Source organism: Anopheles merus, chromosome 3L (genome assembly GCF_017562075.2).
Source record: "Anopheles merus strain MAF chromosome 3L, AmerM5.1, whole genome shotgun sequence".
In the NCBI taxonomy this organism is placed as follows: domain Eukaryota; kingdom Metazoa; phylum Arthropoda; class Insecta; order Diptera; family Culicidae; genus Anopheles; species Anopheles merus.
In genome coordinates, this window is record NC_054085.1 from 37,688,823 (window position 1) to 37,712,396 (window position 23,574).

Below are 23,574 nucleotides of genomic sequence, written 5' to 3' on the forward strand. Positions count from 1 at the left end.
GTTCTACGTTTTGCTGCGATAGCGATCTACGTCGATCGTTTCTGCTAAATGAACACTTGCTAGTTGCAAACGGTTGAGTGCGCACCTTTTAAAATTCTCTCAGTAAAACAATCAGTAGATTTAAGGTTTTTATTGTAACCATAATGCTTTACTTAGTTAGTAGGGTAACACTACTCTACGGTGTATTGTGTGTAGTATATCTAACGACGGCCCAAGAGAGTCGGTTAACGTGCGGTAGACGCAAAGTGAAGTCGGTTTACCTGATCCACAATGGCATTGACGCCAAGGCCGGTCACTGGCCGTGGCATGCTGCGGTCTTTCATAACATGACCGGAAGGACGGATTACGCTTGCGGTGGAGCGGTTATTGACGAGAACACTATTCTCACAGGTATATTGATATACCATTTGCCAGTAATGAAATACAAATGACATTCCTTTCCTCTTCCTAAGCCTCTCATTGCGTGCATACTCGACGAGGTGTGCTCCCGGCGACTCGCGTGTTAGTACACGTGGGACAAATCAATCTGAAAGAAGCAAGCGAATACACGCAGACGCTTGAAGCACGGGAAATTATACTTCACCCTGGGTTTAGCAGAAACAGCATCATCAACGACATTGCGTTGATCAAGCTTAGCTCCAACATAACGATGACGAAATATGTGCAACCTGTTTGTTTGTGGACCATGGACAGCAAGAAAGAGTTAATCGTTGGTAAAAATGGAACGATTGTGGGGTTCGGTTTAAATGAGCAAGACGTTGTATCGGAGCGGCTCAAACAGGCCTTGATTGGTGTGGTGGATGCGTTGACGTGCATTGCAAGTGATCGTAGCGTGTTTGGAACTCACCTTACGTCGGACATGTTCTGTGGAAAAGGACAGAAGGGTGTGAGTGCTTGCAACGGAGATAGCGGTGGCGGTATGTTCTTCGAGGTGGGAGGCAAATGGTTCGTGAGAGGCTTGGTATCATTCACGCCATTGCGAGGTAACACGACGCTATGCGATCCGCTAAAGTACACGGCCTACACCGATGTGGCAAAGCACTTGGAATGGATTAAGCAGTACATTGATCAGCGAGTGCTATCGTTTGAGAGTGACGTGTTGGATATAGACTATGAAGAAAAGCTACGACTGTTCAACTTTGATACTTGCGGTGTAAAATCCTCTACTGTTCATCCTGGCGGATCTAATTGGACACTACCCTGGCTTGGATTTATCAGAGCGCCGAATGAGTATAAAACTAGATGTGTTGTTACACTCATAAGTGATTGGTATGCGGTAGGGCCTGCACATTGTTTCGAAAATGACGGTGTTGAGTGAGTACTAATGAATTGTTTATAAAGGGACATTATCTTTACCAACTATCTAACTAAACACCCACTTCTTCACACACTTAGAGCTTTCATTTTGTTAGGTGCTGGAGACGAACACTTAAAATCGGAATGTTTCGACCGCAACGGGTCTACCCTATGCACTCATCTCTCCCAAATGCGTCGTATTCAAAGGATCATTGTGCATCCAATGTTCGGTACAAACAATTCTGCAGACAATATCGCACTCATCGAGCTGCTATCCCCGGCAGACACCAGCCTGCCAAACGTGATGCCTATCTGCCTGCCTGTAACGTCTCAGCTTAGAACAAACGCAAAGACAAACTTACACGTTGCAGTGATTTCAAGAGATGAAGACTCGTACAAAAACATTCCCGTTCGCTATCTAGACTCTACCGAGTGTATGAAACAGTACGCCCAAGAGAACATTGTGTTGAATCTGGAAAACAAACGACTCTGTGCAGAAATAGCGAACAAGCAGGACGAACAAAATTGCAATGCACTTATATCAGGATCACCGCTTCAGGAACTGAAGATTTTTGGTGGTAAGGAGCAATACTTTCTGCGTGGATTCGAGTTGCTTGGACAGGCCTGTAATGCGCGTGTACCACCAATTTACAACAATATCGAGGCATACATCGACTGGATACTGTACAACATGAGGTACAACGAGCCGGAGGGCTTTGTACAAACAGAAAGTTTGCCAGCTAATGGCACATTAAAATCACAATGGATGAGACTACAGCAAGAACCAGGGAATGAAAATCTTCAACTCTTCAATATGAGCTCGTGCGGTGTAACGGCAAACATCGTGAATGCCAAAACGGGCTCCATCGTCGTCTATCCCTGGATGGTGACAGTGTTTGGTTGGCGGACAATTATAGATGAGGATAAACAATTGCAAGTGCAAAGTGTAGGAGTATTGATAAGCGAACGATACTTTCTGACAAACGCCCATCTAGTGAAACAGAAAGCATGGTGGTAAGCATAACAGACCAGCTAACTTCTTTTTAGTGCAATTTCAACTACTTTCCATGGATGTTCTTCTACATTCTAGGCGTTCGGTTGTCATTGGATTGAGCAACCTCATCCTTCAAGCTCAGTGTGTCGGTGACTCTTGTGTGCAAGCGGTTGAGGCAACCATTAGAAGCATCCACATCCATCCGAATTATGCAAACGATCCGCTTAATTATAATATCGCACTGGTTGAGCTTACATCACCAGTTAATTCTACAAGCCGACACATCAAACCAATCTGCATGCCATTTCTTAAGGATATGTTTAAGACAAATCCGCTCGAGCTGGTTGTTACCTCGAACGAGGACTTGGACATGAGAAGCAAAACGTTGACAGCACTCAATCCGACCACCTGTCAACGGCAACTGGCACAGGAAGGGTTTCTGACCTCAACAAAAACTGTTCCTTGGTGCGCGGTAGCTGCAGACAATCGTCAACAGTCCACGCCGCTGCTGCTAAATGGAGGTGCACCACTGCAAGCCCGAATGCAGTTCGATGAGGATCAGCGGTTTTTCCTGAGAGGCATCAATCTACGCAACAACGTGCCGAACGAGTTACCGTACCTTCCGGAGTTGTTCACCAATGTTGATCGGTTTCTGGAATGGATTGTGGAAAGCATGAAGGGCAAAGAGCATAATGTGCCACTTTTTAACGTGTCCAAAGCATCAGATCCTAGGCGTATTGATTTGCCCCCAGTACAGGACGGTTCCAAGAGAAGATCGTTCAATTTCAGCAACTGTGGAGTTATCCCGCCAGTAAATGGGTCTTTCAATAGTTTTCCAATTATCCCATGGATGGGTTTCTTATCTTCAAATGCAACCCTTAACATGTCTAGCAAATGTGCAGTCACACTTGTTAGCGAATGGTATGCCGTGAGTTTGGTGGCTTGTTTTAGTGGAGATAACCTTGAGTAAGTTTTTTTTGTAGATTGTAGAGATGAAGATGGTTTTATCATTAACGATTGCATTGTTTCCTTTTAGATACTCCGTTCTATTTGGCGTCAATAGCGTCAAAATGCATACAGACTGTACCGATGCAGCGACTGGATGTGGTGCGCCTACCCAACGAATTCCAGTGCGTAAGGTCATCATCCATCCACAGTACGATAGCTCTGAATACCACAATGATATTGCGTTGATTCAGTTTGCAAGAGCGGCGGATATATCTCAACCAAATGTTAAACCAATCTGCCTTCCAGTGTTGGATGAAGTTCGTAGCTATGATACATCCAGCCTAGTTGCAGTTGGTCAAAACGAGGAGGACACTCGATTCATACTTTCCAATGCAGGTAATAGGTACGTTGAATCGACTGAGTGTCAAAAGCGTTGGGATAGTTTGGCAGTCAATCTTCCCATCGAAAACAGAAAGATGTGTATTTTGCTTGAAATAGCACCTAATAATGAGTGTTTCGATCTACTGATCGGTTCATCGCTGCAGACAACTCAAGTAGTCGGTTGGAACGAAAGACATTTTCTACGCGGCATTCTCGAGCTCAAAGCGGCAGTTTGCAATCTTCACTTTCCACTAGTGTATACAGATACAGATCGTTATTTAGATTGGATGTTGGAGAACATGGTAGAAACCGAATTGTCGGCATATTCATTAAGATCGTCATACGATTTGAGGGAAAAACTCATTTTTACTAATTAATATACCAGTTAATATGCCACGGGAATATAAGATCATATAAGATTCCCTATCGTCATTTGTTGCAACTGTACGACTGTATTGCGGTTACGTTACGTCATAAATAAACCAGAATAGTAAAATTGAAATCGTAACCACAGCGGGCAAAACACCTAATAAAATCACGAACTGTCGCAATGTACCGTGTCATCTCATTAGCAAACCTGTTTTCCGGAATTACCGGATCACATTATCTCCGCGTACACATAGAACTTGTTTCAGTCGGTGAAGGTATTTGCAAACATTACACCAACACAAGTGAGGTTGAGAACTATGCTTTTGCTATAGCCGTGATAATCTCTCGCGATCGCTGTTGATCGTTTATGCCGACGGAACACATACTGGTTGGAGGTGGTTGAGTATAGACGTTTAATAGTCACACAGTACCATAGATGTGGGGCTCTCAGTAAAGGTTCAACGTTTATGCACAGATAATGTTTCACTTCATTGGTAGAGTAATTTTGTTTTACGGTTTGTTGTGTGTGCTGTCTCTAGCGGCGGCCCAAGAAAGTCGGTTAACGTGCGGTAGACGCAAAGTGAAGTCGGTTTACCTCATCCACAATGGCATTGACGCCAAGGCCGGTCACTGGCCGTGGCATGCAGCGATCTTTCATCGAAAGGGCGAGCAGAATGAGTACGCTTGCGGTGGTGCGGTAATTGATCAGAACACTGTTCTCACTGGTAGGTAAAAGTGGTGCAATAATTAAATGCATGTGAATGTCATGGAAGTATCAACAGAGCAAACGCTTGAAAAAAATAAAAATTTATCTTTTTAAGCGGCACACTGCATCTACACAACGAGAGGTATAATCCCAAAAACCCTGGTAACAGTGCATCTCGGACAATTGGATCTGAAAGAAAAAGATGAATACACACAGACTCACAGTTTGCAGGAAATTATACTACATCCTAAATACAACTCCTCAAGTATTATCAACGACATTGCTCTACTCAAGCTGAGCTCGCACATCACCATGACGAAGTACGTGCAACCCGTCTGTCTGTGGACAATGGACAGCAAGCTGGATACGATCGTGGGTAGAAACGGAACGATCGTTGGATTCGGATTGAACGAGCAGGATGTTGTTTCGGAGCAGCTCAAACAAGCATTGATTGGTGTGGTCGATCCGTTGACGTGCATTGCAAGTGATCGTAGCGTGTTCGGAACGCATCTGACGTCGGACATGTTCTGTGGAAAAGGACAGATGGGTGTGAATGCGTGCAATGGAGATAGCGGTGGCGGTATGTTCTTTGAAGTCGGTGGCAAATGGTTCGTGAGAGGCTTGGTGTCGTTTACTCCGCTGCGTGGAAATACCGGACTGTGCAATCCTCTCAAGCACACCGCATATACCGATGTGGCCCAGTACCTAGAATGGATTTCCCAGTACATTGATCAGCGAGTGCTATCCTTCGAGAATGACGTGCTGGACATAGATTATGAGGAGAAGCTACGACTGTTCAACTTTGGTACTTGCGGTGTGAAATCTTCAACTATGCTCAATGATGGATCGAGCTGGACACTTCCCTGGCTTGGATTTGTCATCCTGTCTGGAGCTGCTGACACTATACGCAGTGCAAGATGTGTGGTGACATTAATAAGCGATTGGTACGCGATTGGTCCTGCACATTGTTTTGCTAACGACGGTATCGAGTAAGTATACTTTTACCAGTGTCATTGTGTACAGTTAAATTTTAAACACCTTTTCTTAATAGACGATCTATTCTACTCGGAGGACCATCGGAATCGACAAAATCAGAATGTTTTGATCGTCATGGAAGGACACAATGTACTCATCCGACCCAAACGGTGCAGATTGAAAGAATCATCACCCATCCGAAGTACGATAGCTATAACTTTGGGAATAATATAGTGCTGATTGAGTTGCTGGAAGCAGCCAATACAACACAGCCGAACGTGAAGCCCATCTGTGTATCAGCTATTCCAGAGCTACGAACAAATGAGATGACCAACTTATCCGTGGCAACCTACGCAAGGCGAACGACCACATATGGAGATCAAGCCGTACACCAAACCAGCACAGAAGAATGTATGGATCGGTACGCTGACTTAGGGTTGACCATCAGTTGGAAAAACATGAGATTCTGTGCACGAACGGCTACCAATGATAACCCGGACTGTGTTTCCCTGAAGAGTGGTGCTCCATTACATCAGTTGCGTTCGCTTGGGGAATCGGAACGATACTTCTTACGTGGGTTTGAAATATTAGGCCTCGCTTGTACATCAGGAGCACCGCCAGTATACAACAACATGGATGAATATCTCGACTGGATACTATACAACATGCGATACAACATTCAAGACACAAATGAAGTTGTTCGTATTTCAAAACCTAACATAGCTAAACAAACTCTCGAAATGGAATGGAGCATGTTGCAGCAGCAACCGGCAAAAGAACAGTTGAATCTTTTCAACATGGACACCTGTGGCTTACCTAGCACTCGCAACCAGAACTTGGGACAGGTAACTGTCCTACCGTGGGTCGGCTTCTTCCAAGCGGCGGAAAATGTTACGGATGAATACACGACGACAAGAAGTTTGGTAGTGCTCATAAGCGAATGGTATGCATTGACCCCAAAGCGTACGGTACAGAACGATGTTACTTGGTGAGTGACTTTGTGTGAAACGGAAATGATCAATGCTCGATGAGCTTCCTTTATATTTACTTTCTAGGCGATTACTTATACTAGGTCAGTATAATCCGGATGATCCCACCAACTGCTACACTGGCACATGCGAAATAACACACCAGCTGGTAGAAATCAAGAACGTTATCCTTCCTCCGCCCGATCATCCCAGGCAGGTGTTTGCGTTGATAGAGCTGCTTGAGCCGGCCAATCTGAAGATTCCCTACATCAGACCCATCTGTTTGCCTTTTATGGACCAGCTGTATCAACACAAACCCATGGAAGTGGTTATATCGTCCAACATATCGTTTACCATTGAAAACAAAAAGCTGAAAATGATCGATTACCTGAATTGCCAGCAAAGGTTGCTGCTCGGCAATCATTTCGTCACCTTCGACGGGGACTTTCCGTGTGCAATCGAGGCGGAAAAGCTCCGACAAACACCTTTATCTTCAAACCTAGGCAGTCCGGTGCAGATGCCGATACGGTACGGAGGACGCACACGCTACTTTCTGTACGGAATGGATGGTAACCAGCCGCATATTTTTGCGGACTTGATCTATGGGCCATACATGTTCGGAACGATTGAAAAAGGTGATCTTGACTGGATAGTGGAGAGCATGCGGGTAAAAGACCGACAAACTTCATTCATCAGCACAAGCAAGAACGAACGGGTGCATTTGAGCCCAGTTCAGCATGCTTCCAAGAGGGCATTGTTTAACTTTAACACCTGTGGGGAATCATCGAGCAGCTATCCAATGCCGTGGATGGGGAATGTATTCTCCAATGCACCGTTTTTCAACGAAAGCAGATGCTCGGTGACGCTCATTAGCAACCAATACGTTGTTGGTCCAGGATATTGTTTTAGCGATGCAAGCACAGAGTAAGATCGGCTGTGTGGTTTGGCGTTTGCTGGATATGCTAAACAACTTTTTCTTTGTTTTCAGAAACATTATAGAATTCGGGATTGGAAGTGATACGGCCCAGAGAGAATGCACTAAGACAAATGACTCTGCATCTTGTCCTCTTCCTAAGCAACGCGTTGCAACCCACAAGATCTTTCTTCATCCGCATTACAACCGAACCATCCATGGCAACGATATTGCGTTGGCTAAGCTTGCTACTCCTGTGGATACATCACTACCGAATGTGAAGCCCATCTGCTTGCCGATTATTGATGAAATACGTAGTTATGATACATCGAGCTTGGTAATGGCCTCTTCTGGTTCAAATTCACTTTCTGACTTCAAAATTACCACGGTTGATGATAAGTACATAGATCACAGGGAGTGTCAAAATCGGTGGCAAGGTTTGAGGGTGAGCTTTACCATAGATAACATGAAACATTGTGTGATTACAAAACGAACACAGGATGATGAGTGTGTTCAAGTATTCACTGGGGCTTCACTTCACTCATTGCAAAGACTAGAATCGAGTGAAAGACACTTTCTGCGCGGATTTGATGTGATCTTGCCGAGAGGTTGCAGCATCTATTATCCTGCAGTTTACACAAACACAGATGGGTATTTGGATTGGATACTGGAAACTATGGAGCAGCCAGTGGGTTTGCCGTTTGATCTGCAAAAGGAACTTATATTTAGTGATAAATGAAAATAAAATCTTTACGATTAAACGAACAATGCGTCACGAAAAAAAAAGTATAGCAAATATACAGCACACACTGAGCGCAAGGTTACGCGATTCGCAATTGAACTCTTCTCCGTCCCTAAGTTCTGCAGATAACGCCAGTAGTGGCAATCTACAGAGCCTTTAACGGTTATTAATACAATGAGCTCGATGCATGATTGTAGCTGGTTTGATGAGATCAAAGGGCCGTCTATACTTCTTTACATTATTTATTGCAACAACCTTAGTCAGTCAAGGCCTGGGCTTGATTATCGATAATTCGCTTAGTTCCCGCTAGCCAGTTAGCAAGGTCCTAATTCAACGCGTGACGTGCCCGCCCGTGGAACAATGTTCAATAAGACAATAAACTATAAACAATAAACAATTTCTATGCTTCATGGTACGTCCTATTTGGCCCTGGGTTTGAGATTTTCCGCAAGTTTTAACACCACGTTACAACAATCTCCCTTGCCCGTGATAGCAAAATGTAGGGCAATAGCCATCTGCTCCATGGATCGTTACTGTTAGGATCACTCACAGTTTGGCAGCGGTACAGCACAGTTCGTTCAGTTGTTTCCTCCTCAGGAGCCGGGATTTAATTGTTCGGAAAACGTTGTGTGTTTGATTGTGTGATTATGCGTTGTTCCTTGAAACGGTTTGTCCTTGTGTTAGCACTTCTGTACTTAGTGCCACATACATGTGGACAAGAAGACAATCATTTAACATGCGGTAGACGCAAAGTGAAAACGCAATATTATATTCACCATGGCGTTAATGCCAGGGCTGGCCACTGGCCGTGGCATGCGACGATCTATCATCAAAATAAATACGCTTGCGGTGGATCCATTATTGATGAGAGTACCATTCTCACGGGTATGGTGTTATGTGATGTAGTCTTCCATGTCACGAGTAATAATTAATAATGTATACTTTATGTTTGTAAGCATCCCATTGCGTGTATCTTGAAAGCGGAGTGATCTCGAAAACTCGCGTGTCAGTACACGTGGGTAGGATCAATCTTAAAGAAAGTAGTGAACACACGCAGACGTTCGATGTGCGCGACATAATAGTACATCCGGGATTTAGTAAAGACAGCATCATCAAGGACATTGCTCTGATCAAGCTAAGCTCCAACATCACCATGACGAAGTACGTGCAACCCGTCTGTCTGTGGACAATGGACAGCAAGCTGGATACGATCGTGGGCAGAAACGGAACGATCGTTGGATTTGGTTCGAACGAGCACAATGTTGTGTCGGATCAGCTGAAACAGGCTTTGATTGGTGTGATGGATCCTTTGACGTGCATTGCAACTGATCGTGATGTGTTTGGAACGCATCTGACGACGGATATATTCTGTGGGAAAGGACAAACGGGTGTAAGTGCGTGCAACGGTGATAGCGGTGGCGGTATGTTTTTCGAAACCAATGGCAAATGGTACGTGAGAGGCTTGGTGTCGTTCTCTCCAGAGCGTGGTAACACGACGCTATGCGATCCGCTAAAGCCCACCGCCTATACCGACGTGGCGAAGTACCTGAATTGGATTAAGCAGTACATTGATCAGCGAGTGCTTACCTACGACAGCGACGTGCTGGATATAGATTATGAGGAAAAGCTACGCCTGTTCAACTTCAAAACGTGTGGTGTGAAAGTATCTCAGGTAGACAATTATAATACCAGTTGGACTCTGCCATGGGTTGGGTATGTCACGTCACAACATGAAAACAAACATAGGTGTGTTGTTACGCTCATAAGCGATTGGTATGCTGTGGGGTCGGCAGATTGCTTCGAAAACAATGGCGTCGAGTAAGTCATAATATTTTGCTTGTTATGTATAGAACCTTCTGCTAACCTCAAAATATTCAATGTTTCTTTCACTAAGCGCGTATGTGTTGCTTGGATATGGACTAGAATCCCCGGATGCGGAATGTTTCGTAAATAATGGGTCGACCCTTTGTCACCATCCTTCACAACAACGGCGTATTAAAAATTTCATAATTCATCCAAAGTTTGACAGGACTAATGATGTCAACAATATCGCACTTATCGAGCTGCTGACCCCAGCAGACACCAGCCAGGTTAATGTGAAGCCTATCTGCGTACCTGTTACGTCCGAGCTAAGAACGAACGCAAAGAGAAACTTGCACGTGGCGGTGCTTTCATCCACAGGCAATTCTTTAAAAACCGTTCCCATGCGCTATGTGGAGTCCGTCGAGTGCAGAAGACAGTACGCCGAGAGTAAGTTGGCGTTGAATCTAGAAAATAGCTTCTGTGCAGAGATGGCAAACAAGCAGGACGCACAGCATTGCTTTTCAATGAGAGAAGGAACACCACTGCATGAGATAAGGATGATCAATGGTACGAAGCGTTACTTTTTGAGAGGGTCCAAACTGCTTGGATCGATCTGTGACGCAGAGGCGCTGCCAGCCGTTTTCAGCAATACCGAAGCGTATCTCGACTGGATACTGTACAACATGAGATACAACACGCTCGAGCCCACGAATGCTTTTAGAATTACAACCGTCAACACAACTGAACAAACACTCGAGTCGGAGTGGAGCAAGCTACAACAGCAGCCGGGAAAGGAAAATCTACGTCTTTTCAATATGAACACCTGTGGTTTAACCAGCACGCGTAACCAGAACTTGGGTCAAATGGCTGTCATGCCTTGGATTGGATTTTTCGAGTTGATAGAAAATTCCACCGATGAGTCCCCTTCGACGCGGAGCTTGGCAGTGCTCATAAGCGAATGGTATGCTTTGGTCCCCAAAAGCAGTGTACAGAACGGTGCAACATGGTATGTAGTTTTACGTGGAGAATAAGCTCTTAACACTAATTGAAGCATTTTATCTTATCATTGCAGGCGATATCTTCTCTTAGGTAAATTTAATCCAGACGTGCCATGCTTTCCCCCTACATGTGTACCAACATACCAGGAGGTGGATATCAAGAACGTTATCCTTCCTCCAGCCGACGAATCTAAGCAAATCTTTGTCCTGATAGAGCTGCTCGAACCGGCTGATCTAACCAATCCCTACATCAAACCGATCTGTTTACCCTTCATGGACCAGCTATATCGGAACAAGCCTACGGAAGTGGTTTTATCATCCGCAAGTAGTAATTCGTATGCCATCCAAAGCAAGAAGCTAACTATGGTAGACCAACCGACATGCCGACAACGATTAATGCGTGAGGGCTTTTTGCCACCCTCCGAGGGGAACCCGTCATGTGCAATCGAAGCAGATAAGTTCAAACAAACGAAAATGTCCCTCGCAATGGGCAGTCCGTTTCAGATGGCGGTTGGGTACGGAGGACGCACGCGCTACTTTCTGTACGGGATGAATTTCCAGATACGAGATACTTATGAGGAACTGGTCTACGGTCCGTACTTGTTTGACGCGGTTGTGATGTCGGATCTTGAATGGGTATTGGCGAATATGCAGCAAAAGGAGCAGCAAACTTCATTCCAGAGCGCAACGAGAAATGAACGGGTGAATTTAAGACCTGTTCAACATGCTTCCAAGAGGACACTGTTCAATTTTAACACCTGCGGTATATCGTCCAGAAGGGATCCAACACCATGGATGGGATATGTCTTCTCCAATGCACCGTTTTTCAATGAAAGCAGATGCTCGGCGACACTCATTAGCGACTGGTACGTTCTTAGCGCAGCAGACTGTTTCGAAGATCCTAGTGCAGAGTAAGTATGCCTGTGGGGTTAACGTGGGTATGCTATCTTAACATCTTGTTTGTCGGTTTCAGCCACATCATACAATTTGGTGATGATATGGATGCTCAGCAAATTGCCACTCAGAAGATATTCGTTCATCCGCGGTACAATAGAACCAATCATTATAACGATATCGCGTTGGCATTGCTGCGCAGCTCTGTAGATACGTCTGGGTCGAGTGTAAAACCCATCTGTTTGCCAATCATCAATCAAATACGAAGTTATGATACATTGAGTTTGATATTGGTTGGGCATACTTCAACTTCAGATTCTGAGTACAGAATAACGAATATTAATGGCAGGTACATAGATATGGCAGAGTGTCAAAAACGGTGGCAAGGCTTGAAGGTGAGCAATACCATAGATAGGTCGACACATTGTGTGATTACCAAACGAACGACCGATGATGAATGTGTTGGTTTATTCACTGGCGCTTCACTTCACTCACTGCAATCACTAAGATCGGAACATAGACACTTTATGCGTGGGTTTACTGTCACCGCCCCTAAAGCTTGTAGCATCTATTATCCAGCTATCTATACAAACACAGATGCCTATTTGGATTGGATACTGGAAACAATGGAGCCGCCAGCAGTTCAGCTGAACGGCAGACGGCATCGAGAGGAGTTTCGATTTTGAACATCTTTTTGATTTTGAACAGCTTGCAAAACTATCAAATAAATAAAAACAGCTCGAATCTAATTCAGTGTGAAACAAGCTTTAAACTCTAACGAAGAGAAATACGAATCTTAAGAGGGATTCGAACCTTCCAAATTCCGCATCGGCCATACTAGTGTTCGACTGCAACGCTAACTTCTTTATGAGCAATGCGCAACCCTCGCGAGCTAATCTTTTCACTTGCACTTGCACTTGCGCTGTAACCCTTCAGTTTCTACCTTTTCTCTCCTCAATCGCAAACTGTCCACCCTTTCTCCTCTTACTCTTTGCCCTACCCATTCACCACTGATAGTGCACCACTCGAACATCGCACGACCACGACCTGCAACAGATGCCGTTTGAAACTGCAGTCTTATCGTGTTTGAAATGGTCTCGCCAACTACAGCGTTTGCAAAAGTGCCCGACACGCTGTCAAAGTCGTTTCGTTTGCCGGCTCCGGGGGTTCGAATGTGCATCGCAAAGCAGGCGAAGAAAGTTGCGAAGAAAATCCCTGCGAACGCGAAACGAATGCGCCAGCAAACATTCCAGGGTGCGTAGTTTCGAGACCACTGCAAACCATTGCCGATTGGGACGCTGTATGCAAATTATTATTTCATTTCTGATTATTCATTTTATAATGCACTGCCCCCCCCCCCCCCTGCTCCTATGGCACCGGGTGGATCTGATGAACTATCGACGCTTGCTGCTGATAAGACACTGCGAGTCTATTTATAGAATGAATCAAGCAATCGAGGCGTGCATGAACCGTGAGCAGATCGTATCAAGAAGGGGTATGAAACAGTGTTTCATCGTCGTCTGCTTCAAGTGGGTGCAATCGCAACGCTCATTCTACTGTTAATATTACTGAATTCACTATCGTTGTTATCTTGATATCACAGTTCAACCGTTAGCAAATAGTTCAAACCGTTTCTACTATTCCATAATAGAGGGAGCTAATGTAGCGGAGCGTACGACCGGGTTTTCTGGGGCATTTTTCAAGTGCAAAATCGGTGCCCAAAAGAGATAGCCTCATGCAGGTGAGTGCAAAATATGGCCGCCAGTGATTTATTATTATTATTCCTCAGCCAGAGAAATGAGAGAACGCAACCACAGTCGGCAAACAGCAACGCAAGCAGTTAGAAAACATTTTGGAACTAACATAAATGTGAGAACGAGACAGAAATGGTGAACAAATCGGGCTGAGTGCAGACGAATTGAGCTCCCGCATTCCAAGTATGTGTGTGTGTATGTCTGTCAGCGTCCTAGAGCGCCCTCTGTCCCTTACGCAAACGTCAAAGCCGAGAGCAATTAAAGCCCGTTTGCACTCACCCGCATACGCGCACGCTCACGAACGTCCGTTCACCAAAACCGCTACTCTATAGGGCAACATAAAAAACACCCACACACACACACACTCCCTTCCCCCCTAAGCACCCAAAGTGCAGTCGGTCCATTCGCGGGAAATGCGTGTGCCGAGAGGCCCCGCACAACAACCACACTGCGAGTCTGCATGGACGTGTAGTGTCTTAGGCATTATGTATGTGTGAGTGAGTGTGTGTCGCTGTTTATAATGAGGAAGGGAGACGATTCACGGGGACGGTAGCGTTTCGATGTCGTCGTCGGCGGCATAGGCCGGAATTTGTATCGCCGTAAAATCGATTTTCACGCAACGCTACGCGAGCCGGAGTACTAAAAATTGCCTCCGCCGAGGCTTTTCCGATGCCTGTCTGTGTGCGTCCTTCATCCCCGCTTCATGGGGGATGGGGTAGCGGGCTGGGACCGATTACCCAGCACGATAAAACCGCACCGCGTCTGGGCGACTGCTGCAGTGAAGGCTGCAGCAGCAGCAGCAGCACGAAGAAATGCACCTCGAGGCAACTGGCGGCTGGTAGCGTAGCGTAATAGTAGCGAGCGTAGCATTAATGGGAGAAAAATAATTACACGATTTCATTTTTTTGCATGCTTGCTTGCGTGGCCGTGCGTGACAGTTTTTGCTGACAAAGTGGATTTTTATATCCTGTCAACGTACTGCTTTTAACGTGTTTGACAAATTTTGCTTATTGATTCTGGCGGGAAATGTTTTAACGACATGCGAAGACGGGGTATAGTTTGAAAGGTAGAATGGTTTAACAACATTTTTTTTAAATTCTGTTTCATCAAACAAGAGATGAGGTTTGACAAATTACGAAAAAAAGTTGCAAATATTTATTTTCCAATTTAAAAAAACATACAAAAATGTAACAACTCGTTATGTAAAATTTATACTTTCAACATCACTAAAACAACAACGTTTGCACTTTTTCTCCTGAAGCGCTGAATTGGCCCGATTGTTTCGGGAGATTTCTTTTTTACCCCGCTACCTCACCTCCTTACCTCGCCCGAAACCTTAAACCCACCATAGACTCTTCGTTTTATTGCGAGAGATTTTACGAGAAAATCCTCACTCGAATCACCAATGGACTCCACTGCCACCATCATCATCATCATCATTGCCGTCATCATTCATCAGGCTCGCCCGCCCTAAATAGCAACGTCGCCTCGCCTACACGCCGATGAATTTTGCATTTTCATTCACACAACGCATACACACCCACGCGACCCACAAAAGAGTCTGAGTGACCACACTGCGCACGGGATGGAGACGCCCGATAGGAGGCAGTAGGAGGATATAGCAGCATGTGTGGAGCTCCTCAAAGCAAGAAAACAAGAGAGAAAACGCACTTTCCCAACACTGTATCTGTACAGAACACAACACACACACACACTCATACTAGCGCCACAATACCACTAACGATGGTAAAATGTCTGCGTGTAGCAAACAGACGTCCTTCCGTAGTAGTGTTTGTGTGCGATGCGTAAGGACATGCGCGTTGCCCACGGTCGGACGCGAGTGAGTGGCTTTCCGCTCCTGGGCACTCACGGCGAAGCCACCCGTTTGAAGCGCTTCCTTCGAGACTGGAGGTTTTGGAAAAAGTCGTTCCATGCGAGTGGGTTCGGATTTTTCCGGCCGTCTCAGTAGCGGACACAGACTCGGTGAAGCCGTTTCATAACGAACTCGCGGCGGCCAACCAGCCGACCCGTGTCCTGTACCTTTGGAGGATCACACGTTTGGGCTTGCTGTTTCTGTTTTACCGTGCCGAGTGGAAAATATTCGTGCTAGTTTTAATGGTAATTGGTGGAATATAGCTAGTGTAGGATAGTGTTGGGAGTTGGACCTAAGGGCGTCCGGTGAGCCTTTCGGTGAACCATTCCATCTAGTAAAAAGAAGCGCGCCCCTGCCGAAGACGATGGGCAAGCAGCAAACGGTGTTGTGACTGGAATGGAACTTTTAAGTGCTACTGCAATTTGTATGTTCAAATGTGTCCTATGGCTGACGCTTCGTACGAGCAAAATGCAACCAATGCGGACAGTGACAGTGAGCGATTTTCCCTTTTAGTGTGGATTTCAATTCATAGCTAAACAAACAAAAGACCTTTTTCCTCAATCCGTGTAATGCATTGGTTGTGCATTCAGTAGTGCAGTAACATGCCATCCATACGAAATTGTTTTAGAAACCTTCGTTTGACACTTTTGTGTAGTACTTTTATCGATTTTTCCTCCACATTCTGACGGCTGTCCTGTGGCTTCTTGCAAACGGAACCATACAGTTGTATTAGTGTGTGTGCGTGTTTTATCTATGTTTGTGTGTACGTTTGTGTCTCTGTGAGAACGTTTGCTTCTAGTTTTAAGCAATCACTAACATAAAACAGCGATTCCAAATAGAATTTTAACTTGGTCATCAATCTGCTTTCGAGTATTGGAGCGCTTTAACATCGCAGCTCCATTTTTCTGTGAACGATTTTCCCTCAAAAAAGTCCTCCTATCCGCTCGTTTGTTTGTATACGTGTGTGCGTGTATATATCTGTGTGTGTGTGTGTATTCGTATACTAGTTGGTCATGTGGGTGTTGGTGTGATCCGGAGCAACCATCGGCAGGTTAGCAGGAATACATTCGGGCGGCAGAAATCGCACAAACAACTAGAGAAATATCTGGCCCGAAGGAAACATTGGTTTCATTGATGAAGGTGGCAAAAAAGACAAGCAATGGCAAGTTAAAGATAAAACAATAAAAAAGAAAGGCTTGTTTGAAGAAATAGTGCAAGACGCAATAAGGATGATGCATCTGATGGAAAGAAGAAAAGGTTCAGGGTTTTCGAGTGGAATGTTAACGTACAGTTTTCCCACCAGGTGAGTTCTGAGCACAAATCTAGTCTGTAAGTGTGTTTGTGTGTTCATTTGATCCTTTTCTTTTGGTTGTATGAAGAGCCACAACGGCTGCTGTTTCCATCTTCTCTACCACAATATATGCGCTGTGTTGCTAGGACAAGCTAACAATAGTGATAAATACACAAGAATGAGAATATTTCAAGTGAAGACTTGTACAAAACGACAGCATCATGCTGCCCGTTCAGACGCCTTTAAAGAGTCGATTTTCGCGCGAACAAATTTCTTTTTTTAAATTAATCAGTTCTCCATTAATTGTAATTATTTTGAATTTGAAGAAAACACCAAAAATCGCTACAATTTCCAAAAATGAGTGAAAAATGGAACGATCACGTCCCCGAAAGGATTCCGGCGGTGCTTGTGTGCGTGAGGAAAATGAGTGCGTCCTTACGTTCCTCTCGGTCGATTACACGAAAAGCTGGCGCGATGTGAAAGAGAAAGAAAGAAAAAGCGAGAGAATGAGAGAGAGCGAAAGAGCGAGAGAAAAAATGAAGTGTGCAGGAGGTCGAAATCAAAGTCTCCTGAGAGTCGCCGCACTGAGAGATGACCGAAATCATGTGAGCATTACCGCCTGCACCCAGCGTGTGCTGGTTAAGCGGAAGGCAAACACACACAAAAGCACTCTCACACACACAAACACATTACCCTCTAACTGGAAAATGGGTTGCTACTAACGTAGAATAAGGGCCACGACAGGAAACAAATGACAAATGAGCGAACGAACGAGCCCACCCGCTTCCAAGCGAGCGGAAGTGAGACAAAAACTCATTAAAATTATTGAGCAGAACTGTTCGGCTATCCCACCGAGCCACATCCCTTCTGTCTGTCATTCATTCCGGCCAACATTGGTTTTAGTGTGGAAATCAAATCAAAATCGAAATTGAATTGAATTCAATTGCTCGATGGTAGAGCTGAAAATTCGCAAAAGATTTGCGAATAAAGAGCGGCTGGTGAATTCTGTTGTGCAGAATTTCGACGAAACAAACTAATACTACCATTGCCCAAGACATCCAGAACTAGGTTAGGATATTGACAAGAATGCGGTCGTTAAACCCTCTTTCTTTTGCCTTGCTCTGCATCGTTAAGCCCTTGCTCCGATGGGCGCAACAACGCGGGCTACGGGCGTAATAAACATTCATTATTCATTATCGCCTAGCATCGCCGTTGTCGTGAAAGGCGCGGGAAGCTGTATTTTTTTCTATTTTGGGCAGGGAATCAGCGATAAAATGAGTGGCAAATCGTGTGCACTCTACGACTGGCGGTACGGACTCTCATTTCCATGGTTTCCTACGGTGATGTTTGTGTGTCCTATGCCACGGTTTTTGGTGGTAGTGACTTTTGTGCTTCCTTTTTTGTAGCTATCCCTTTTCCAATCTCCCACAGTTGCAGTACTAAATTGGTTATCAAATATGTTTTACAAAAATGATACAAATCCTATTTGTCTGACAAACAGTCTTCTTCTTCTATTTGGTACAACGTCCTATGCGAACATGCCCGGCCTATACAGGGTTTTAAGACATAATTAATTACCACGCAGCTCAATCCTTGCAACAGGGGGACGGTCCATTTCAGGCTTGAACTCATGACGGGCATGTAATTGAGTCGTTCGAGTTGACGACTATAGCACAGGACCGCCTGACAAACATTATGTCACATACAATTTCAACTAAATATTCAATAACAAACAAGTTGTCCGTTGGCTTATGGACAACTTTTCCATCTTAAAACTCACGAGAAAAGAACGGTTTTCGATAAACATGGTCCAGTTTTTTTCTGTTCGTTTTGAAATTGGATGCGCCGCTTTTCTTTCCAGACTTCAGATTTACAAACAAAACGGAAACGAGAGACAAAAAAGAATCAGAAAATCAAGCAAGCGTATAAAAAAGGAGCAGATTAATGGATAAAAGTTAGAAAGTCGGACAAAAAAAAACGGGAGAAAAGTGCTGAACATAGTTTCGCCTTGATTTATCTACTTACCAGTTTTTAATAAACCCATGCTCGTTGGGATGGGGCACGTAAATCAATGGGATTTGACAGGTCCGTGTTGAATATTATACTTTGCCAGGCTCACCACCTTCGTCACACTTGGTAGCCTGGGGAGCCACATTCACAGATCCGGTGGGGGCGAGCTTTACGGTAGTGGAAAGGATGTTAACATAACCTTTTGCCTGTTACACACACACATTTCCTTATGCTCACGTACTATTAAAATCCACTACGCTTCTGCCACGGAGCACGGCGCTCCCGAAAACCCAGATTAATGCGGAAATCGATTCGTTACGGTGCTTCCCGAAATTGAAAGCAAAGAAGACGAAAAAAAAAAACAGTTTCCTAGATTGGCTTGCTTGCATACATCTCAGGGATAGAATTTGCCCGAAACGAGCAGAGAGCGTGCTACGCTACCGCCACCTTCGATTCGGCAGTGAGCATCGTTCCGTCAGGTTGGCAATGGCCTACAGATAGATGCGCTCGCCGGTGACCGTCGCAGCTGCATCGGTCGGTCCACAGTTGTACTCAACAGTGCACTATTTGGGCGGAACAGTTCTTCACGGGAAATAAGCTACCCGCATGAAGCACTGACTACAGCAAAGGGTCGCGTAGGGAAAGGGACAAACAAATGGTACACTCACCAGCACACGCCTCCCACACTTACACAGGGTCCACTTTCGGCGCCATATTTTATTGAAATTTCCACCTGTTTCCGCAGAAGACGAACTCAACGAACCCAAAACCTCAATGGCGGCGAATTTCACGTTTGCGTAGCGTTGTAGTTGAAATGTAGTTTTAATTACGGAAAAGCACATGCTCTCCCGTTTTTTAGAAAGAGATAGATCTCTAGAGCTGAAACGGAAGCTGGTATGGTTCATTTTTTCCATTCGAGCACCCACAAGGAGTGGAAATGCGTGAAATGAATACTTACCTGTTACCGGAGAATAGAGGAAGTTTTCTACCACCAGGTTGAAAATTTGATGTAAACTGCATTAGGTAAGTGTGTGTTTATGTATGTCGTTGGGCAAAGAATTGTTTTCTCGGTGCTCGGTTTGGGAAACCGTTTAGCATCGCCCCACAAACTTCTAGCTATATGGTTTAGAGCTTTCCCACACTAACGGTAAGTCCTAGCGCGGCAAATTGAAGTAGGCATAGTTGCAAGGTGTAATGATTGTAGTGCGCCACATGGGGCAACACACACACATGTAGCAACAATGCCTCTTGACATTTATGTCAGCTCGAGCAAACGTCACACTTATCGTAATGAGCGAAACAAACCGTCACCCTTCCGTACCGGTGAACCTTATGTTTTGTTTATCTTGGTTCCTGTTTCGGTGGAGCAAGATAAAATTAATTTACCGCTTGTGCGTCCCGTGCGCGGAAGTAACTTTTCTCGGAAGCCAGCAGAACTTGACAAACGTCCTTGAAGTCGGAAACGACCGAACAAAAGCGCTCGGGACTTTCCTGGCAGCTCGGAGCAAACCTGAAACCTCGGAAAGTGCTCGTCTACTTCACGAAACACATTACGCCGCATAAATATTTGCATTTCAATAGCGAAAACATTCCACAACAAACACACAGGCACGCACACACACCCACACACACACAGTAGCTCCTCAGCAGCGGCGCTTGTTTCGGGGTCCATTTTCGGGATGCACTTGTACTCATAATTATGCGCTCCACTGGCGTACCGGCTGCACCGAACGCGCGGCGGGACTATGGGTTTCGAGTGACCTTCGAGCAAAGCACAACAATTCGCTCGCTAACCGCCCGTGAAGTGAATGATTAACATATTTTGTGCAAGTTTCGCCAAGTGCCCTCAGGACACGTGGTTCGAGTGGCCAAAGTGCTGGAAAAATGCACTCCACCGGAAAGTGATGAGCATGCCACAGCTAAATAGGTGCATCGGGCAGCACGGGTTCAACAGCAACAGCAACGCACACACACACACTTAGCTTTTAGTGTACGTAAAAATTGGTAATATACAGTAGAAGATGGCTCTCGTTAGGCGACTAGCGACTAGGCGAAACCAGCGGCTAGATAAGTTTTCAGCAGCGCCAAGGAAACATCGGACATAGAACAAAAAGCACTCCCCCAACTTATTGACACCGGGCGAACACGGCCAGAACTTACCACTTTGCCGTGGACAGTTGCGGTGGTGGCGGTGTACGGTGAGTTATGGTGTCCAGCGAAAACTTTTCAGCTAAGTTTTCTCCCCTCTCCCAGTGGTACGCTTGCCGAGAGATGAACAAAAGTAGGACAGAACACTTTTATGCTTTTATTTTGGCGCTCGAAAAACTTGGGCGTACAATAGCTAGCAGGATTAGAAGTAACTCCGTGTACTTATTTAATGAGCATTCTATTGAAGCAGTTGTAGCTGGCGAAGGTTGATTTACATCCCCGGTCTGTCTGCTCTAGAAAAACCGCAACACAATTGCCATTCACGGATATGATTTATAATAGCAGTGGCATTGATTGAGATAGAAGCGGAAAAAACTGAGTCCCAGATACCATTAAGAATGACTGCCAAACTGCCCAAAACACCGTCCCGCCAAAAACGATTGTGTGAAAATTTGCACAACAACAACCATATTTTACCCAAAAAAGCAATCGAAAAGCATAAATGCCCTCTCTCTCCTTCTCTCTGTATTTAAGTGTTCAGAACGAACTTCCTAAATAATAGCGCGCGTAGTAAGACTTTCCCTCAAACTGCCAGCCCAACCCCAACTGGAAAAGAAGCTACGAAAATCGAGCCAACCGCGCAACGGAAAAGAAAACCGATGCCTGAAAACTTTCCTGCCGTGGCGAGTTTCATGTTGCGGCCCATTGTTTGCAAGAACGCCGTTCGCCTTCATTGATCCAGGAACAGGCTCCTCGCTACCCGTAACTCCACCCGGTCGGTTGTCGGTTGAGCGAGGGGAAAGATAGGCAGAAAGGAAGGAGCCGATTGTGCAACGGTGAGCTCCGTTCGTTTCGGGCAGGTGTAACCGAGCGATCTTAATAAGTTGCGACTAGCAAGCGCGCAAAGCGTCTTGCAAAGCGGGCGTATCACACCCGGGCACCGGTTATCGGCTTAAAATTTACCAACAGCGAAAGGATATTGCCCGCGTCGCCGAGGCCGGGCGGAAGATCGCTGGGAGGCCGATAGCGGCACTGTCACAAACAATTACCACAGCCCCGTGCAATACCTGTCCCTGGCAGGTTGATGGTGTGTGTCGCGGTGCTGGTAAATGGCAAAGTTAAACCGAGCCGGCACGATCGGCTCGACATTGTTGCCGACATACGAACCTCGGTGGGTGGGTCGGTTCGGTTTCTCCGGCACGGGCGATATGAGCTTCGTACCGCACCGTACCGTCTTATGAGTGTGTCCCACCTGAGGGAGGATTCCTTGGGCTTTTGCTCTGTCGTGGGCGCAAGGTAGACGGCTTATCGATTGTGGCACGGTGCAGGCGACGAACGCGCCCTATAAACCTGTCCTTAGTGCACAAATGTGAATGTAGGTCCAGTTTGGAGCCGTTTCGAAGAAGTGGGTTAAATTATTCTCCCGCCCTGAATGAAGCTGCACAGACAGACGCTCGCTCCGCCCTATTCCATCCCATTTTCCATTGGGGCGCTGTGTTCCATTTTATTATATTATTCGGACTCCTTTGGGTGTGCACCCGGTCGGAGGGTGGGTTCCATTGTTCCGTGGGCGAGTGGCTAAATCCAATGCAATCGTGCGAAAGGTAGCTTACAAACCTTCGGTAAAAGGAGAAAATGAATCTGCCCGCTTTTCCTTATTCCTGCCTATTAGTTTCGCTCCATTGTTTTGTGACTAATGATGCAGAGTGTACGAATGCATTATTTGCCAGCTCTTTAATGGGAGGTTTCTAATTATCTATTCGTGTTTCACCTGCAAGTGGTAGAGTAAGAGCAAGCTTAAAGCTCGTTATAATTAGAATTCAAACACTTTAGTTATTTCCTTTAAATTAAGTTTCAACGAGTGGCCTTTGAGGTTTGAATGACCTGTAAGATCTATATTGAAAAATCATCTAAATTACCCTCTCTATCTCTTTCTTCTTCCCCAGCATCCAGCAATTAAAACTTAAGCCACGCAGCCACGCAAAAGGCCAAAAAATTATTAACTGCCAACACCGATCCAGCGCCTCGGAAAGCAGCGACGGGATAAAGTTCATTACCGAAAAAGGCTGTTACGCCGGCATCAAATATTTAACATAATCGGACACTGCCCAAATTAAACACCTGCGGCAATCAACAAATGGCACTAATTTAATCAACTGCCGGAATCGCCACAACACGGCCCGAACTTTCTCACTCCCCCTCCCCCCCGCCTGTTTCAATGCTTGCGAAAAGGATGGAAAGACGTCTGTAAGAACACATTGGCCGCCACGGACTCTCCAAAAATTCACCTCACTGCCGCAACCAAATTTCCCTAACAAAAACCTGGGGAGCAGTGGAGGTGAAGAAACGAATTTACTTTCACTTCCTTTCAAAGTCCCTGGGGCGTTTTACCAAATGAAACGGGAGGGGGAGGGCGAAAAAAAACACACCCAAAAACCCTCGGCCGACCAGGCACACCTGCACAGATTTGTGCTGCCTCTAATAATCACATTCTAGCAAACAACGTGTGAA

At 45.4% G+C, this 23,574-nt stretch overlaps 4 protein-coding genes and 1 long non-coding RNA gene across 11 annotated transcripts in view; 4 read left to right on the top strand and 1 right to left on the bottom strand.

Moving 5' to 3' along the window:
- Positions 1-83: 83 nt before the first annotated feature.
- LOC121598872 lies at positions 84-4,278 on the top strand. The gene is made up of 5 exons (XM_041926219.1): positions 84-390; positions 453-1,314; positions 1,396-2,310; positions 2,387-3,256; positions 3,327-4,278. The coding sequence occupies exons 1-5, from the start codon at positions 144-146 to the stop codon at positions 3,994-3,996; spliced, it is 3,564 nt and encodes a 1,187-aa protein (XP_041782153.1). The 5' UTR covers positions 84-143; the 3' UTR covers positions 3,997-4,278.
- Positions 4,279-4,368: 90 nt separating this feature from the next.
- LOC121598874 lies at positions 4,369-8,681 on the top strand. The gene is made up of 5 exons (XM_041926221.1): positions 4,369-4,713; positions 4,810-5,683; positions 5,746-6,657; positions 6,725-7,561; positions 7,626-8,681. The coding sequence occupies exons 1-5, from the start codon at positions 4,467-4,469 to the stop codon at positions 8,287-8,289; spliced, it is 3,534 nt and encodes a 1,177-aa protein (XP_041782155.1). The 5' UTR covers positions 4,369-4,466; the 3' UTR covers positions 8,290-8,681.
- A 132-nt stretch (positions 8,682-8,813) lies between these two features.
- LOC121598875 (chymotrypsinogen B-like) lies at positions 8,814-12,673 on the top strand. Of its 2 annotated transcripts, XM_041926222.1 has the most exons (5): positions 8,814-9,177; positions 9,249-10,110; positions 10,187-11,101; positions 11,168-12,004; positions 12,067-12,673. In XM_041926222.1, exons 1-5 carry the CDS (start codon positions 8,940-8,942, stop codon positions 12,671-12,673), a joined length of 3,459 nt encoding a protein of 1,152 aa, XP_041782156.1. In that variant the 5' UTR covers positions 8,814-8,939. The 2 variants fall into 2 exon arrangements, with proteins under 2 accessions (XP_041782156.1, XP_041782157.1); XM_041926223.1 differs by lacking the exons at positions 11,168-12,004; positions 12,067-12,673 and having other exon boundaries at positions 9,249-10,243.
- A 2,968-nt stretch (positions 12,674-15,641) lies between these two features.
- The window catches only part of LOC121598599, a 55,613-nt gene continuing 47,680 nt past the window's right edge, over positions 15,642-23,574 (top strand). For 2 of the 3 annotated variants that reach the window (XM_041925652.1, XM_041925653.1), the window contains exon 1: positions 15,645-15,859. The gene's annotated coding sequence lies outside the window, so the exon portion shown is untranslated. Of the gene's footprint in view, positions 15,860-23,574 lie in introns of all 3 variants that reach the window. The other variant, XM_041925655.1, reaches the window with a different exon arrangement.
- On the bottom strand, positions 16,585-20,064 carry LOC121598601. Of its 4 annotated transcripts, XR_006005592.1 has the most exons (6): positions 19,874-20,064; positions 19,584-19,794; positions 19,157-19,238; positions 18,931-19,082; positions 18,484-18,767; positions 16,585-17,371 (listed from the first exon to the last, which is right to left on the bottom strand). It is a non-coding gene; the product is annotated as an uncharacterized LOC121598601 (long non-coding RNA). The 4 variants fall into 4 exon arrangements; XR_006005593.1 differs by having other exon boundaries at positions 18,931-19,238; XR_006005594.1 differs by having other exon boundaries at positions 18,931-19,238; positions 19,584-19,806.

Coding starts and splice junctions, on each gene's coding strand:
- LOC121598875 (XM_041926222.1), top strand. CDS start 8,940: ATGCGTTGTTCCTTGAAACGGTTTGTCCTTGTGTTAGCACTTCTGTAC. Junction 10,111..10,186: donor TTCGAAAACAATGGCGTCGA/GTAAGTCATAAT, acceptor TCTTTCACTAAG/CGCGTATGTGTTGCTTGGAT. Junction 12,005..12,066: donor TTCGAAGATCCTAGTGCAGA/GTAAGTATGCCT, acceptor TGTCGGTTTCAG/CCACATCATACAATTTGGTG.
- LOC121598874 (XM_041926221.1), top strand. CDS start 4,467: ATGTTTCACTTCATTGGTAGAGTAATTTTGTTTTACGGTTTGTTGTGT. Junction 4,714..4,809: donor TCAGAACACTGTTCTCACTG/GTAGGTAAAAGT, acceptor TATCTTTTTAAG/CGGCACACTGCATCTACACA. Junction 6,658..6,724: donor GTACAGAACGATGTTACTTG/GTGAGTGACTTT, acceptor TTTACTTTCTAG/GCGATTACTTATACTAGGTC.
- LOC121598872 (XM_041926219.1), top strand. CDS start 144: ATGCTTTACTTAGTTAGTAGGGTAACACTACTCTACGGTGTATTGTGT. Junction 1,315..1,395: donor TTCGAAAATGACGGTGTTGA/GTGAGTACTAAT, acceptor TCACACACTTAG/AGCTTTCATTTTGTTAGGTG. Junction 3,257..3,326: donor TTTAGTGGAGATAACCTTGA/GTAAGTTTTTTT, acceptor GTTTCCTTTTAG/ATACTCCGTTCTATTTGGCG.